General features: G+C 42.6%; 1 protein-coding gene across 1 annotated transcript in view; it reads left to right on the plus strand.

Annotated features, from left to right (window-relative positions):
- CSMD2 (CUB and Sushi multiple domains 2) overlaps positions 1 to 18378 on the plus strand; it is a 544659-nt gene that overhangs the window by 323261 nt on the left and 203020 nt on the right. The window contains exon 13 of the mRNA XM_084652534.1: positions 8085 to 8267. Within this exon, the coding sequence (XP_084508660.1) occupies positions 8085 to 8267 (183 nt within the window). The remainder of the gene's footprint in view (positions 1 to 8084; positions 8268 to 18378) is intronic.

Genomic DNA, 18378 nt, shown 5'->3' on the forward strand with positions numbered 1-18378 from the left:
CACCTCTAGGGGTTGTACGTCACCTCCCCAGTGCAAACTGACTGTTTTAAAGGGACACAACGTTATTCAGTGACACATACTCTGCAGTGAGGTGTACATTTCACCGACCAGTCCCAAGGATGTTCAAGCCACAACAGCAAAGAACATGGCGAGTGGTTTTAGCACATTCACCCACAGAAGGAAACTGAAAGAAACAACCCAGCTGAGGTTTTAAAATGGGCATTTTAGTAGTATTTCAAAGGGCCGTGTCTCCTACCACAGGTATGCTAGCGAGAGTAAATGGTGTCGTGCAGAGGGGGAGAATCAGGCCTGGGTTCTCTGCAGCTTCATTACTTAGGTCCCAGTGCAATGAAGCGCTTGATTTCAAGGATGCTTGACTCCTTTGCTGAATAATCCTATGACAAAAGTTAAGCTTGTTCTTAAATGCTTGGCTGGATCTGGCCCTTAATCTTTGCAAATTGCTTTCAGAGATGTCTTGATGAAATATGTTTATATCAGTGCTGCAGTTAATAGGATTTAATGAATCCTAAGAAGATCATATTCATATTATGTTAGGATGGTTGAGGTGTGCGTGCAAGAGGCTTTCGTGTGAGTTGGGAGGAGGGATCAGTAAATGGAGGCATTTATAGAGGGGTGCCCATCTTTCAGGGTTTGGGATATAACCTGTTACAGCAAAAGAGAGGGAGGGATGGTATTGTGGTTAAAAGCCCAGTGCTGTGAGTCAGGAGGGCTGGTTTCCACTAGTGAGCCATGAGGCCTTCCGAACTCATGCCACTAAAACCCTTTGCTGCTACATCATGGCATTGTGTCTCTCTCTTTCTCTGCATGCCTGTCTGTGCATGTCCATAAATGCTTTGGAGAGCAGGTATGTGTTTTTATACAGTATGTGGAATATCTATTCATAAGTGTTCATTGTGTGTGTGTGTGTGTTTATTTACTATATGTACAGTGGGTGCGGTATTTGCGTTATATATAAATCCTGAGCCTCCAAAGAGCTGACCCATTCAATCCCGATGACGGATAAGAAGCAATAATCGATTTGTATTTGAAGTAGCAGTTCCAGAAGACTCAATAAAACTCAGGCATCCCAGCATCATATAAGTAGCACATCCACATTTTGTAGCCGTTAGTTTTGTTTCCAACTGCTGTGTGGGTTATTTATTTATTTTATATTATTTCCTATTAAGCTCTGAATAGGTTCTTCCTCTGTATCAGACACTTCAACATTACCAGTTTTTAAAAGGAAGTAGGTCAGCATGGATTGCTTTCTGGGTGCATCAGCTATTTGTAGACAGAGTTTTATGAGCTCACAGACGTTCCTAATGGATGTTTGCAGAACATTTTGAGGAGGGTTTATTGCTAATGAAATCCCTCCCACCTTCCACCTTTGTTTTCTATTATTTCTAACTGCCTGCTATTGACCTCTGTTAACAACTTCAGCACTCAATGCGGTGCAGTCTACAAATGGAAAAATATTTCTGGTTGTCTGCATGCATGAGGAAACATCAACACAAGGATACTCCACGGGCAGCTTTGGATGGGTTGTTGGTTGTCAGAGCTGGGGGTGAGCCCATGTGGGAAAGTTCTACAGAACTGAAGTAATGGTGGAAATCAATAGAACTTCTACAGAAATGTGGGCATATTTTGTAGTAGTTACTCTAAGTAGTGTATAATTTGAGAGAATTTGCTCGTTTCTAGAGTTTTTTGGAAACTGCAAAGCAGGGAAAGAATTCTCTATTTAGGATGCTTCAAAAACCCTAAGGGAAAAGTAAACATTTTCCTTACATTGCATTGGACTTTTGCATTAGGTTCGGGCATGATGCTTTGAATGGTGGTTTCTGGCCTATTGCAACAATTCCAGGGACACAGGACTCCTGGTTAAAAGCAAAGATAGAACATGGAACTTCCTACCCAAGGAGACAGACCTTTACTAGCTGTGCTAAATAAGGCTTTTGCCATTAGCTGGGGGAGTGTTAAGAGCTCTTCTCTGCAGCTAATCCAAGTACTAGATGATACCTTGACGTCACGCATTTGAGCAGTCCTGATACTCCATCCAGCACGCACGCAAGTCAGTACATTTGTTGGTGGTGTGGGTTTTAAATATTGTAGAAGTGGCCAGTGGTAACTGGCCAAGAACTTTGTGTATGAATATAAATGCCTTGTGACTTTTCCAGCTGAGGTCATTGTGACAAAGGTCCCTGGAGGAGACCGTTGTAAAATGATCGCTTTATGGTGCCTTCTAGATGCCAGGAGCTCCATGTATTTAGCTTAACAAAGAGCAGGTCCATGGGTGACTCAATTATAGTCTGGAAGTATCTATATAGGGACCAGATATTGAATAATGGGGTCTTTAATCTAGCAGAGAAAGGTGTAACACGATCCAATGGCTGGAAGTTGAAGCTAGACAAATTCAGACCGGAAATAAAGTGCAAATTTTAACAGCGAGAGCAATTAACCATTGGAACAAGTTACCAAAGGTCATGGTAGATTCTCCATCCCTGGCGATTTTTAAACCAAGACCAGAGGATTTTTCCAAAAGCTCTGCTCTAGGGCCTATTTCGGGAAGTTCTATGGCCTGTGTCATACAGGAGGTCAGGCTAGATGATCGCAGTGATCTCTTCTGGCCTTGGGATCTATGAATTTGATGCCAGTGTGCATGTAATGCACGAATTACATGCATTCACCTGTCAGCCGCATCCGGGCAGGGGAAAGGGAATGGAGTTCACCACCCTTTCTGGATGCAGTGAAGCTATCCCTGCCCAGGGATGTTTTTTTATCTCTGGCTCATAAAGATGCTTCTGAAATGCAGACGTTTCTGGTGTTGGAATGCACCAGAGTGAATCTAACACTGTAGCACTTACAACAGCAAACATTCCTCTAGGGGGGAAGATGATTCTTCACCACCTCACATGCTCGTATCACCTCTCTCATTTACCGGATCCCTCTGCAAAGCACTCCAATCAAATAATCCCATACAGCAGTCCTTAAGCCACTACTTGTCAGCCCTGATCATCTCCATTCTGCATGAGCGCTTGGCCACAGGCTCCTCATAGCTGGCAAATTTGGGTAGGCCAAGCATGGATGCGACTATGTTAGCTAAGCCAGTATCTTGACAGAAAGAAAAGGAGTACTTGTGGCACCTTAGAGACTAACCAATTTATTTGAGCGTGAGCTTTCGTGAGCTACAGCTCACTTCATCGGATGCATACCGTGGAAACTGCAGCAGACTTTATATATACACAGAGAATATGAAACAATACCTCCTCCCACCCCACTGTCCTGCTGGTAATAGCTTATCTAAAGTGATCATCAGGTTGGGCCATTTCCAGCACAAATCCAGGTTTTCTCACCCTCCACCCCCCCCACACAAATTCACTCTCCTGCTGGTGATAGCCATCCAAAGTGACAACTCTTTACACAATGTGCATGATAATCAAGTGCACATTGTGTAAAGAGTTGTCACTTTGGATGGCTATCACCAGCAGGAGAGTGAATTTGTGTGGGGGGGGTGGAGGGTGAGAAAACCTGGATTTGTGCTGGAAATGGCCCAACCTGATGATCACTTTAGATAAGCTATTACCAGCAGGACAGTGGGGTGGGAGGAGGTATTGTTTCATATTCTCTGTGTATATATAAAGTCTGCTGCAGTTTCCACGGTATGCATCTGATGAAGTGAGCTGTAGCTCACGAAAGCTCATGCTCAAATAAATTGGTTAGTCTCTAAGGTGCCACAAGTCCTCCTTTTCTTTTTGCGAATACAGACTAACACGGCTGTTACTCTGAAACCTATCTTGACAGAGTATCCTGGGCCCACTCTCTCAGGGACTGCTGCCCCTTCAAGTCTGAGTCTGCGAGGACTTCTAGGTTGGATCTCTTTTACGAGGAGACTAAACAAGGCCCAGGATGTTGTTTTCAAAGTTACACTGAGGTCCAAACTTCATAAAGAAGCCTAGAAATGTCAATCTAATATAGGTATTTGAAATGCAGCCCTCTTTGTGCATAAATATGTGCATAAAGAGCCTGTTTGGAGAATAGCAATAAACTGGTCAATTTCCCTGTTGTATCTAGTCTGTTTCACTCTCTGTTTCTTATCATTTGCAAAGCCTGCAGGGCAATACAAACTGTTAGAAATACACTTCATGAAAACTTTTCTCTTAATATTAAATTGTTAGATCATATTTCTGGACCCCATTACCTGACGATGACTTTTTATGCAATAACAGAAACCAGATGCTCTGTCATGGCTTCTGTTGAAAATATACCTGTATCTAAAGATGCCTTAAGTCAATATAACAGTAAGAGAAACTTCTTGATATTCAAATCACATGGGAATAGATGGATTAATACAAATCTTGATTTATGCGATTTCCTCTGTAAGGGAAATGTCGTAAAAGAAGTTTCCAATTTGGTGTTAGAAATTGAAAACTGGGAGAAAAGACAGTGAGGCTGATCACAGATGATGGGGATAAAAACCAGAGAACGTGGAAGATGAGATGAATGCAACACAGATTAATAGGGCTGAATCACTGAAGAAGGCTTCAAAGGAATAACGTCTCATCACTAATAGCGATAGAGAAGGAAGGAACTCTTTAGAAATGAAACTGTATGAGAGCAGATAACAGAAAATCGCATACATGATTTTCCCTAAGTCAGAATACAATTAATCTCTTGCTACCTGTACATCTCCATATGAGAAGGTGTCATCTGTCTACTTTAGAACTGCATGGGGGAATTGATATTGAAATGGAATACGGTAATGCAGAGAGATAATGTCGACACATTTAGCAGCCCAACTTGCATTTTGTAGGTATCTCCCTCCACTGCGACGGAGACTTCGCCCCCTGTCATGCAATGAGCTCTCCAGGGGTGGGACCTTGCAGTGAGGCGCTGCTCATGCAGAACAACTTCCAGGCCTCCTTATTATGACAAGGATTAAATGTTCATATCATGGTAGTGCCCGATCAGGATTGAGGCCCCAATGTGCAGGGTGCTGTACAAACATACAAAAGAGAGAATCCCTGCCTACCCATACAGTATATGCAAAATGAGAGCTTTAAGAACAGAGCGAATATCGCTCTAGGTGAGACCAGTGGTCCATCCAGCCCTGTATCTGACAGTGGCTAATACAAGATGAGTGTAAAACACCCATAATTATGTCAGTTATGCAGTAATGTCCCCCGGGGGTAATTTGTTCCTAAACCCAAGTGTTTGGGGGTTGACTTGTGACCTGAAGAATGAAGGTTGATACAAGTAAAAGTGTTTACCCTGGCTGGTATAATGCAGGTGATATTATTCATATACATGTCTTATTGCAGAGAGTTCCATGGGTTAATTATGCACTGCATCAAACCACACCAAATCTGTTTCTTTTTATTCTTTCTAAGTGTATTGCCTTTTAATTTTGTGAACTGCCCCCTCGTTTTTGTATTATCAGAGGGTAAAAAGGAATGCATGGTTGCTTTTCTTCTTTATATTTCAGCCACTATTGAATAGTTTGGTAGCAGGGGGTGTCGAGGGATACTTTTGCCTTTAACATAAAGTTAAAAAAAGGATAAATACAGAAGACAGGATGGATTTATGCTGAGGTACTGGGACTCAAATTTGGGTTTGAATCCCAGTTCTGCAACTTACTTACTTTCTGTGGTTTTTGTCAGATGATCATAAAAACTATGAAGTCGGACTAAGTGTGTTTCATTCCTTATTGGATACACTGTGGCATTTTGTGGTTCTGTGATGCAGTAAGGAAAACAAACACATTGGGGTTAGAAGACTGCAGTGAAATTGATCTGGACTCAGCAGGCTGTGGATATGGATGTGGTTGTGGATCAAGATGTGAATATAGAACCTGTTGGACCAGAGCACGCTCAAGTTTTCTTGTTTAAAAACCGGGTGACACTTTGGGAACTGTCTGGAGATCAAAGAATCCAAAGTTGCGGTGTGCAATGTAGAAGAGGATCTTTCCAGGATAACCCCATATTTTCCTTTGGTCATTGTTAGTTGGTGAGTGGTGAAAGCAGAGAGACAGACCCCATCTCACTGAACACTTTCCTACAGTGGACTTGCAGAGCTTCTCTTGTACAGTCATTACAAGATGCCTTTCCTGAAGCATTAAAGATGCGCTAGGCATTCGTGTCTTCATGAAGGAGTATCATCAATTGCTTCAGGAGATGGGATTTACTCTCAAATTTCCATTGGGTTGAACTGTTCCATCTGTGACCTGAGATATTGCTCCTTTTATTAGCTCAGATCAGAAAACGGAGTGAAAGTTACATAGTTAGTAATGGTAAATGGGATGCAGAGCTTTACAACTCTCAGGTCACTGTTTTGAAACCAGCAAGATCGATCACTCGTTGCCCCCTGTTTGTTGGGCTCTATGAAATGGGCTGCCGGCCTCAGTCCTGTCTGTTGATTGAACTGATGGCCTTCCATATAATAAAACCACCCTCGTGGTTGGCACTGTTCTTAGTTTCAGCATGGGGCAGAGGATTGAATCTGCTGTGTGTAGCCCCTTCAAAGGACTTTGGGCTCAGCTTCACCTGTGACTATTTTATCTTCCGGATCATAGGACTGGGAATTCAGCAAGGGAGTTCCCAGTGTCTGTGAGGGACACTGCTCACAGGTGAGGCTAAGTTCAGACTCTCTTAAAGGGGCCAGCTCACCCTGTGACACACTGTATAGGTGTTCCCTGCAGATGCATGAAGTCCAGGTGCATCCGGATGGAAGCTTGTCCTATTTCAACCAGTGATCTGTGGATCTAGGATTTCAGTATCCAGGGTAGTGAATCTGTAGCGATAAGGACCCTCAATTTAGGGCCACATTCTGCTTTACTCATCAGAGCACCTCACCTCATTCCCATGGGGCTACCGTAGAACGTCAGAGTCACGAACGCCTCGGGAATGCAGGTTGCTGAAACGTTTTTAACTCTGCACAGAACATTATGGTGGTTCTTTCAAAAGCTTACAACCGAACGTTGACTTAATACAGCTTTGAAACTTTACTATGCAGAAGAAAAATGCTGCTTTCCTTTTATTTTGTTAATAGTTTATATTTAACACAGTACTGTGTTGTATTTGCTTTTGGGGGGCGGGGTTCTCTGCTGCTGCCTGATTGCGTACTTCCGGTTCCAGGTGAGGCATGTGGTTGACTGGTCAGTTCGTAACTCTGGTGTTCATAACTCCGAGTTTCTCCTGTATTTGATAAGGCCAAGACCCTCAGAGGTATATAGGCAACTAACTCCCATTGCCTCAGCCTTATACTCAGTGTAACAGAATCTAGCCTTTGAGAAGTAAATGAATATCTTCAGGCTCCATGTGGATTTTAATTGCCGATGAGTAGTATAGATGTTTTTGTTTACTCCTGAGATAGAACGTGAGTTGATGGAGACCGAGAGTTCCTTTACCGAGATCTACACAACCTTTTTTTCTTTATTAAAATGGATTTTAAAATCGTTCGTTGTATGTCAACGGCCAGGTTCGCAAATTAGATTCCCCCACCCCAAAGGTTTCATAGGAGCTGTGTGTCCACTTCTCTTGCCACCTGGATTAAATATTCAGCTGCATGGGAAATCAGTACCACAATCAATCTCTCTTTCCCTGTAGTACTTTCGTATTTAGAAAGGGAATCAGAAATAGATCAGTTACAAGGATGGATGGAAAGGGATTAGCAATTCAGATCAATCAACCAGGAAACCCATCACCGTGCTTGTAAATACAGCTGTTTAAAATAATTACTTGCTTTAGTTGTTGTCCCAACACTGATACATGTACCATTCACCCAGTCAGTGTAACATGCTGCCCCCCTGTAGTGGCGGCTGGGACATAGCTAGGGGACCATGAAGCTGCTGGTGCGTTAGCTAACAGAGGTGGATCTTTTAATTCAAACAATAGAGGCCCATGCACTGAGATACAGAGGCTCCAAGTTCAATCCCCCATGCCAACAACCCACCAGGGGTGTGTCATTATGTAAGGGTAATGCACACATTATCTGTTGATAGCATGTAAGCAAGAGCATAATAAAAACATTACAATAAAGTATCCAGTTGCCAGAACGTTTTTTCCCCCCACTTTTTTTTTATTTTCTTTCAGAAATTGACCAGGGAAGTTGCGGCGATCCTGGGATACCAGCCTACGGCAAGAGAGGAGGCTCAACATTTCGCCATGGGGACACTCTGAAGTTTGAATGCCAGCCTGCCTTTGAGTTGAAGGGACAGAAAACTATTACCTGCCAAAAGAGTAGCCAGTGGTCCGCTCAGAAACCAGTCTGTGTTTGTAAGTCAGTGAGGAGACTGCTTTAAAGTGTTTGCAATGTCCAGTGAAGTAGCTACATAAACAATACATTTGTGCACTGGATTTAGTACCTAGAATACAGAAAATACTGGAGATAGAGAGATGGAAGCCGTACTGCACAATATGGATCAAGATTTCAACTACCCCAATGTTTGAGAGTGTTTGAATCTGATTCTGTCCATTACAGGGGAAAGGGGACAGCCTCAAAATTTGGATCTGGCTTCAGATTCCAATCTCTCCTCACAATTTTTTTTTTTTGGATGGTATTTATTTCCAGGATTTGGGTTCACGTTCATCTCTGAGAGAAAGTGGAATCTTCCATGCTGGTAAAAACCCATTAAATTAAATTAAGTTTTTGGCCATTTAATTCTCCTTTGTAACCTGACAGCTCTCAGGTCCCCTACCTCCAAATCTCAACTTTAAATTTCTTGTCTTAAATCTCAGCAGAAATAGGGTTTGATGCTCCCAGTAGTGACTTGCGGGGGCGGGCGGGGATTTTCAGAGGCATAAGGAGGAGTTAGGCGCCCAGTTCTTTCTGGCTTTCAGTAGTCCTGACTGACCTTGGAAAATCTCCCCTTTAACTCATAGAATCATAGAATCTCAGGATTGGAAGGGACCTCAGGAGGTCATCTAGTCCAACCCCCTGCTCAAAGCAGGACCAATCCCCAATTTATGCCTGACAGCGTTAAGCACAATACAATTATAAATGATCTGAACCTTCACCCAAAAGGAAACTGTTAACAAGGCTCACAAAAGTATTTACTTTATTTTGTTCCCCAGCTGAGGGCGAGTGAACTCATTGTGTCTAATACTTTACCCACTTGAGCACTCTAGTATCTGAATGTTCAGCTTTGAGGAGAAGAGACGGGAAAGTCAGTGAAACAACAGGATGATAAAATGGAGCTGGGAGTGAATAACAGAAACAGAGGAAAGGCGAGTGTGAGGAAGAGCGTGCCGAGAGGAGACAGCAGAAATGTTCCTAAAATAATACAGTGTGTGTGTGTTTATTATAATACAATAAGTGCACACACACATCCTGTCCAAGGTGCTCACTTGTAGTTTACATAGGTTTCTTCTGTACCAAAGACATTGCAAAGCCTAGAAAAACAAATATATTATTTCAAAATTGAATTACCCTTGCAAAAAAAAAAAAAAAATCCTACAAGGGGCAATGCAGAGAGGCAATTGTGGAAGAATGACAGTTGCAAATAAGTAAACTTTCTTTTAAATTATAAGGTAAATGTTTCACATGCTTTAACAAATTTTGCAAAACCTCTAAGCGGCTTGCACAATTTGTGAAAGCCACAAGGTTTGCCCATTCCTAAGTGTCACGCACGTTTGCACTGCGTGGCTTTGTCCAGAAGCAAACACACCCTGAGACATTTGAGGGAAATTGTCCCCCTTGCATTTTCCTCCTGATCAGCATGGGAAGTGCTAGAATTCTCATGTGACAGCCCCCTTTTTTGTCAGACTCTTCAACCAGTTTTTTTCTACCCAAAACCATTCAGAATTTGGGATTGTTAACAAAACCTTCAGCTGTTTCTGAGATTCCCCCGACTGACAATTGATAGAGACAACCGAGATGCCTGTGATTCACATCTTGGGTACCCAGAGTGACACAGCTCCATCAAAATGTTATCACGGTTAAAATTTCCCCATCTTCAGTCCAATAAATGTGTGGATTTTTCACCTACTGTGTCCATAGATACAGAATTGAGGCGGGGGGATCATACCAAAGCCCGTATTGCCCAGGGCAGGGGAAGAGAAGCATGATCACTAAGGAGCCATGAATCCACCAGTTAAAATCATGCAGCACCTTCCACCCTCTCTGGTCCAGCTTGGATATTTTCTAATCAAAAAGGCAAAATGTATAGATAGTGCAAAAAAGTTTTGCATCTCTTTTGCCCGTCCGCCCCCTGCCGCTCTTGGGTTTGGTTACTCTAGACACCATCACATGAATGTGTGTCAGCAGAAGTGGCACAATAGAATGGCATAAGAACATAACTCAGCATAAAATCTGTATCTGTACCTGTGTTGGGCCTCAGGTGGAAAAACAAGGTAACCTGTTTCATATGCTGCTAGTTGGAATATGCAAACGATTCAGTGCCTCCAATTCTAGCTACAAACGCATGACAAATGCAGAAAGGAGATTAAAGCAGCATCTGCTGGCCTGAGCAAATGATTTATGTCCATGTTGTATGTGTCTCAGAGAACTCATGGCCTGAGCTTTTGTGTGATGAGGCCACACAAAATCATCATGTACCTGCCTTATTGCAAGGGGTTCCTGGATCCGCGATTGTCTGTGCCTTCACGATAAAAGACCTTCCATCTTTATCCTCCTTGTGGGTGTCATCACACTTCTTAACCATTCATGCTATGTACGTGGGACCCTTAGGAATCTTCACCAGACTGTCCCATGCATGCACTGTGCTGCTCACTTAGGGACAGAGTATGTCTGGCCTTGAGTGCATATAGGTTCCCTCTGACTGCACTGAGCTAGTGAAAATGGTTCCTTTAGCTCACTCTGTTTCTGTAGCTGAAAGGGGTGAGTGCAGTTATCCATCCACATGTTTGCTGTTAGCTGATGATGAAAGTCGTTGCACTCAGCCATGACCATCATGACATTTGCAGTGTCAAACTAGCTTCATGGTTACAGTTAATCACCCTGATGTGCATTTTGAAAGCTACCGTTTGTAAATCATTCCAGGGTTGGTATCGTTTTCACAAGCAGGTGTGATCCAGATTTCATAGCACAATAGAACCAAGATTATCACTTCGGTATAAAGTTGTGGTTGTCCTTCAGGAACTTAAAGGTATTGAAAACAGGGTGAGGAAGTGTCTAAGGGAGAAAATTAGTACCTCAGACATGCAGTTGTGTTAATTATTTAGGAGGTGCTGCATCCGGGTGCATTGGTGGGATCTGATGTGTATATGAGGCAATAATCAAACTGTAGTTACCTGTGAATGAATAGATAAGCAGGTTTAAGAATGGGGAACTAGCCCCACGGTAACAGAACTTTCATAAGAAGCAGACTGGTTGTTCATATACCACAGTGATGAGCCTGGTATAAATGTATGGCCAGATGGACTGGAATGGCCCATTCCATTGCACTAAGTGTAACTTTCAGTCACGTGTCTGTATTGCTACTTAAACGCACACATCTATATTATGAAAAATAAGGCGTTTTGTAATTCTTATCTGGATTTTAGATGGACTGTTGCAATCCTAGGTCCTGATTCAAAACAGATTTCATGGCCAGGCTTTGCATTTAAAGTATAGATTTTACAGCGTGTGAATTACAGCGCTAAAGAAAAGGGAAGGACTAGGGTTCCTGATTGGAGCCAGCTAGTGTCTAAGATATTCTGACAACTTCCCCTGCACAGGTCTATTCTGTCCTCCAAAACTCTTTGCTCTTCTAGTCTGGGGTTCCCCGCACTGTCCTGTTAAAGCACCCAAACCCTGTCCAGCAATGCCCGATGGCCCAATCCTGGGCTATGAGCAAGTGATTCAATTGCGCCAAATGTGTGATCATTTTACGTTGTGGATAATTATGGAATAAGCTGTAACTGGCAAGTGATACCTTTTGACACCAAATCCTGATGAATATGGGTGATGGTTTCACCTTCCACTCCCCCTCCTCCATTACTTGTGCTGGTGAGTGTCTCAGGAGAATTATTTCTGAAATGGAATCCTTTTCTGGCACATGTTAGTTCAGTGTCTTCACGCTCGTGGAGCTGTAGGTTGCTGGACCCGTCAAGCAGTGTAAAGGTAAAGTGTGTGTCTGTGTCTGTGTGTGTGTGGCTGTAGATGATTATCATCGTGGGTTCGTGAAGAGGACATGGGGGCAAAGCTCAGGGTTTTACATTGAAGTTCTGCTACAAGTGCCCCATAGGTTACGTGTGGAACCTAATGAAGAGTGGTGTTTTTGTTGGAGGATCCATATTTTTGGGTCTGTTTTGAGATATGGTAGGGCTGAACCAGAAAGCTTGGGTCCGTGTCCTGATACAAACTTCTCCAAAGTTTCCAGGTGGTTCTAATCTGGGGTTTTAGTTCAGGCTCATCTCTAGTTTGCAGTGATTTTTCCTTTATTATTATTAGTTATTTCATTTTTTAAATTAATTAGTATTGTGGTAGCACTTAAAGCCTCTGTCATGGACAAAGGCCGCATTGTGCTAGGCTTTGTACAAACCCAGAACACAGGACAGCTCGTTGCCCCAAAGAGTTTAACAAGTGACATTATAGTCCTTTTTCAGAGTAGCAGCCGTGTTAGTCTGTATCCACAAAAAGAAAAGGAAAATCTCCCCACTGTGTTTTCCACTGAATGCATCCGATGAAGTGAGCTGTAGCTCACAAAAGCTTATGCTCAAATAAATCTGTTCGTCTCTAAGGTGGCACAAGTCCTCCTTTTCTTTTATTATAGTCCTTGCGTCTTTTATTTTTTCCTTAGTTGCAGTCCGTGTGGTGCACTCCCCCAGTTCCTTGCGTTTCAGGTTTAAGAGAATCCAGTACACGCCAGTGGAAACTTTTTTTTTTTTTAATTGTGAAAGTTTCTGCCATCTCTAGTTGTGAGGTGCTGGTTTACAGCACAACTTCACATGGTTGTGTTATGGGTCTGGGTGGTTATGACGTGGCATGGTGCTTTGTGTTGTGACAGTGTGTGTGTTGAACTGCAAACTTGCAAGTTCCCATGCCCTGGAGCTGACTGGAAAGGAGACTCAGGGTTGTCACACTGTATGGTTAGAAATGCTTTTTTCTACCCAACTGTAGTTTCCTATTCACCGCTTGAAACCTCCCTCCAGTCTGTATCTCATTGCTTTGACATATATACCCTGTAAAATGGGCACTTACCTGATACTGGGGCCTATTCGTTAGATGTTTTAGAACTGGCGATTTGTGCCCCAAACCTCTTATAAAGTAGCATGGAGTGAATCAGCTGCGCCTGTTGCGAGTTGTGGCGATTTTGAATTTGTCCCGCAAAAGCACCAGCCATTGTGTGAGCACTTAGCAGCTTGGCTCTGAGCTCCTAGCCTGAACTCCCATTCAGTTATACAGCACTAAAGGTTTGTTTTTGTTCTTCGTGAATCCTTCCAGCCCATCTGTGCACCTGATGTTTTATGCCTCATGTATAATTTTTCTCCCCTTTAGCGGTAATTACTCTTCCTGTTAATCCCATATTGGCTTTTTATACCTGCTGAATAATCCTAACCCCCCCATTGCAAATGGTATGTTTTCTAATTTGAAACTGAGTGGCTAACCTTTTGCATTCACTTCCTGATACATACATATAGGATTACGAGTCGGTAATACAAACTGTGATAGACGTTTTCCCAGCGCCATACTGAACAGCACCATGTAATTTTGTGTAACTCGACAAATTTTCAATTTTAGCTCTAAATTAACCTGTCAATTGTTTACTCTTTCTTCCTCTCTTTCCTGCTCTCACTGCCGATGATTCACGGCAGCAAATGGAACCACCCTAACAAAAAACAATTTGCGGGTTTTCAATAAGTGGCAATAAGAGGAAAAAAATCTTCTCTGTATTTCTTTATTTTAAATTATGGAAATTTATTTTGAGACTGGGGAACCCAGACAGCCAGATTCCAGAAGGCAATAATAATCTGTTGAATTTAGTTGCGCTAAGCTTTGTCAAAAGCAGAGTAGGTCTGGCGGGGGTAGGAAATCCCAGTTCTGTTCGAAGTACAGAGATGCCATTTTTGTGTGTGCAAATTTTCAAAATTTCAACAAAGCTTTTTTCACCCCAAATTTAAAATTTGTTTCACAGAAAACATTTACTAACCACCTACCCCTGCAAGTTATAGAGTTGTTCATTTAAAATATATAAAATAAAATATTACTATTTTTTAAAAGTTACCCATGTCTGACCCATTCTAGGTCTATTAAAGAAAAGGTAAATAGCTCCTGTTAAGTTATTTGAGAAGAAAGGCAGTTTCGCTAGCTTGTGCATATGCAAATCCAGCCAATACCCAGCATAGAAAGGAATAGTTGGATAAAATAAATAACCTGAACTTTTCTCCTGAATGAAAAATAAAAAAAATGACCTGAATCTTAGCAAAGAGGCCAAACCAGAAAAGGGGGCAAACCACAAAATTGGCTCTGGATTCTAATTTTCTAAAAATCTGTGTGTGTTTGGCTCTGGGCTTTTGGCTTGAGTCCGACTGTAGGTCAGATAAATGCCATGGGGTCATTAGTAGATGGCTTTTTGTGCATCTGAGAATTTACATAGTCCGACTTGGACTCTAAGGCCTAGTCTCCACACCGATTTTGTACCAGTCTGACTGTTTGGGGGAGGGATGTGATGTTGAAATAGTTATGCGAGTACAACCCTAAGTGTGTATGTGGTTATACTAATATGAAAGAGCTCAGGTTGGAATAGCTTATTCCCCTTCCTGTACAGAAATAAGATATGGTGGTAAAAACACTTTTATGCCAGCATATTTCCACATTAGGATAACTCGAGTGCTCTAACTATTCCAGTACAGTTAAAACAGTACAAAATTTGTGAGTAGACTAAAAGGCCTAAGAGCAAAATTGAGAGGTAGTGTGTAATTAGACTGCATAAGGGTACATTAAATTCCTTAGACCTATTTACTCCCACTTGCTGACATGTGACAGTCTATGAGAGAGACCAGCACCAGCTTCTAAAGAGGATGGTGTAAAAATCATGCAAAGGGCAGCTATGGAAGGGGGCTAGTTTCTTCCTGTCCCTGCCACTCATTAGTGGCTGGTTTATGCTGTGAAGCAGAGAGAATCACATCCCTTCCAAAACCCTTGGTAAATTTCAGATAATTATTCAAGGCGACTGGGGTTGTTCAAATCTCCAGGAGTTCGATCTTTACAGGCACTGGGGGGTTTTCTCATTTTAACAGCCATGGAATAAGCTGTTTCCTTTCTCTAATGGAAATTGTTCCAGTGAACTCCGTGTAATGTTTCCTCTTTATCATTCTTTTTCCTTTGTTCAGTGCTGATTGAATATGGTGTGTATAGCGTATGTTGCATCTGCAGGCTGCTCCACCCCTCTGTTGCTAAGGGGTGAGACCATTCTTCTAGGTTATACCTGTTGTGGATGTTACTTGCTCATCTGTTTGTAAACTCAGTTTGTTTAGTGGATTTTGGGTGAGTAATAGGACATTTGTCATTTGTTGTTTTGGGGCTGGTTTTTGCCTTATATGCTCAGGAAAGGTACTGGAATGAGATCCCTAGATCTGCTTTTATCCACCAAACAAATAGAGGATGGGCACTGGCAGGGCAAGCTCTCCTGCCAGTGTGCCTCCTCTCTGACTGCTGTGGGCCATGAAGACAACTTCTGGCTTCAGACAATCAACAGAGACTGCCATGAGTGAGACTAGTTATTGCTGAGTGATGGCATGGTGTGTGTGTGTTTGCGTGCACGTGTGTGTGCGATATGAACATGTATCCACAAAGACTCATTAATAACTTTTGGTTACTGTTGGCCAGAGTCAGGTTCAAAGAGGTTAATTATTCATGAAATGCTCTGAATCCTCTGAGGGCTCCCCTGATCCCTTTGGACCATTGTTTCTTGTATTACTCTGATCTCTATGTAGATGTGGGATTTGTAGCTCTTATTACCAACCTTGTTTCGCAGTTGCAGCCATGTAAGAGTGTCCTGTTCTTAAAATTAAGCTGTCATTCTGCATCCAAAGTCTTTGTTCTCCATTATGGCCCCAATTCATCAAAGCACTTCAGCACTGTGATTTAGGCACATGCTTAAATGTAGCATGTGCTTAAGTGCCATGGTGGCTAGGTATGAACTTAACCATGTGCTTAAGTGCTTTGCTGAATTGGGGTTTATTGTCCTATGGTTCATTCCCAATCCATTTCTTATTATGATCCACAGGGATGTTTCTGTTTCCCCGTCTATGACTCAAGAGATGGAACCTGCTCTGTTGCTGACTGGTGGGCCAGACCCTTCCGATAGAGCTTTAAATAGAAGGGTGCTTGTTTTGTGTTTGAGTGTGGATGTATGCTGTCCATCCAGCAGGGAAGTCGCAGAGCGTCCGATACCCCACACCACTTCCTTCAGTTGTTGTAGCTCTCTTAGCATCTATATGGAGTTGGCTTTGGTATGCACAGGTCAAGCGGGAGCCATGCTTCTTGTTTCTGTAGCGGGTACCTTTAGTTTCAGATAGAACTTCAAGTGGCCTTCAAAGACTGTCCAGGTCTGTCTTTGCCCAGCAGTGGAATTCTGTAGACCCATAACAACATTTTTGGGGCTTGGACAGTTTTTTCAAATACTTCTTTAGTGTCTCCAGACTGGCAACAGACCTGGCTTGGAAGCTCTTAAGCCCAACAGACACTGTGTTGCTCTTAGTCATAATGAGAACCTGAGCTCCTGGATTCCTGACTCTCAGTTTAACTAGGAGACCAGCAAGTATGGTGTTCCAATAGTGGACGCTGCCTATTAGGATAGCTTGAATAGCTTTGTTGCTGCACATTCTGATTGTCAGAGGTGCTGACCAACTACCGGCTGGCTGCTCAACGCCTTTGAAAATCAGGTCTCCAGTGCCTTAAGATCCATTTCCTGTGCTGAATTCTGCTCTTATTTACAGTGGTCTGGAGTAACGATTGTGGCTGGTTTACACTGGTGCATCTGAGCCTCCCTGGCCTGAGGATTTTTCCTTCTTCCTGATGGTGCTGCTATTTGCTGCGTGTCTCTCTGTGTACCTGGGTCGGGTGGGATCCTTACTAGTGGTTTATCTGATTTTTACCTTTACACCCTTTCTCCCCTCCCCGGAGAAAAGGAAATGTCCAGTGTGTCACATGCCTGTCTTTAATCTGGACCATGGAGTGGTTTTCTCATGTCTCTTGCATTTGTTTGCCTGTCCTAATTTTACGGTGTATTTTAACCGAATATTTTATCTTTGCTACTGTTGTAGCTTGAGGAGATTATTCTTGTTTGAATTGGTTTCTTTATGATGCAGAGTGCCAGAAGCAGGGGACTGCAATCTCTCGAGATTCTTCTTCTTCTCATTATTTAACATTTATATTGCAGTACCTCAATGTTTTGCTAAGTAAAGGGACACTCTCAGTTTGCATGTCTATTAATATACATGGCCGTATCCTCACTTGAGGCTAACCTGTGTCTGAGACAGTGTATAGTTGCTTTATTCCAGGAGCAGATCAGGAAGAAGATTGTGACTCTCAGCCAGTCTGAATCCATTTTTTCCCCCACTGCTCCAGGGCTAATGTATCCTGTGTCAGCCCAATACCTGGCACAGCGCAGGTCTTCCAGCATGCCCAGCCTACCTCCGCCCACTCCTACCCAGCTCTGCATGGGCTGTCCGTCCCCCCACACCCACATGCACACTCTACTACCTACTATGGCGGTAGCCAGTGCAGGTGTGCAAGTGGGCCATAATCTAGCCCGTGGTGTAACTCAACATTGCTCTATTTACTTCTGCTGCTGGTTGCATGGATCAGCAGATCACAATGTTATAGGTCCTACATTATTATTATTTAATTATTGGTATTACTGTAGCATCTTGGAGACCTAGTCATGGACCAGGACCCCATTGTGCTAAGTTCTGTACAAACCCAGAACAAAAAGATGGTCTTATTTGGATTTATAGGACCTTCTAGGAGTCACCTATCTCATACTTCCATAGTAGTGATTCTCCATATTTTTCAGTGAGTGGACGTGGGTTTTTTTTTAATAGACAGATATTCCCAGACACATTACAATAGGGTTTAGTTGTCAAAAATATTTGACAGCATTCCTTTTAATAAAGATTCCTACATACACCAAATCCTTGGTAGATGCTGCAGCTCGTTTCTTTTCTCTTTAATCTAGCTGCCTATTCTTTTTGTTATCAAGAGCAGGAAATGGCTTGTAGCTCTTAGCCTCAGTAATGCCCGGTAATGTGCATTTTATTTGATTTAAGACCATTAGGTATTGAAGATAAAGGAAGCTCATACTAGGGGGAGGACAAACGTCAGACCAAATAACTGTATAAATGCCAACCCAAAGCCATCCTCCGAGTTATAGCCTCGTACCAGGAATTAGCGTGAAAAGTATACTGAATGATAACTTTTAATAAATGTGTATCAGGTGAT

The sequence above is a fragment of the Lepidochelys olivacea genome, assembly GCF_965140295.1.
Source record: "Lepidochelys olivacea isolate rLepOli2 genome assembly, chromosome: 19".
NCBI lineage: Eukaryota > Metazoa > Chordata > Testudines > Cheloniidae > Lepidochelys > Lepidochelys olivacea.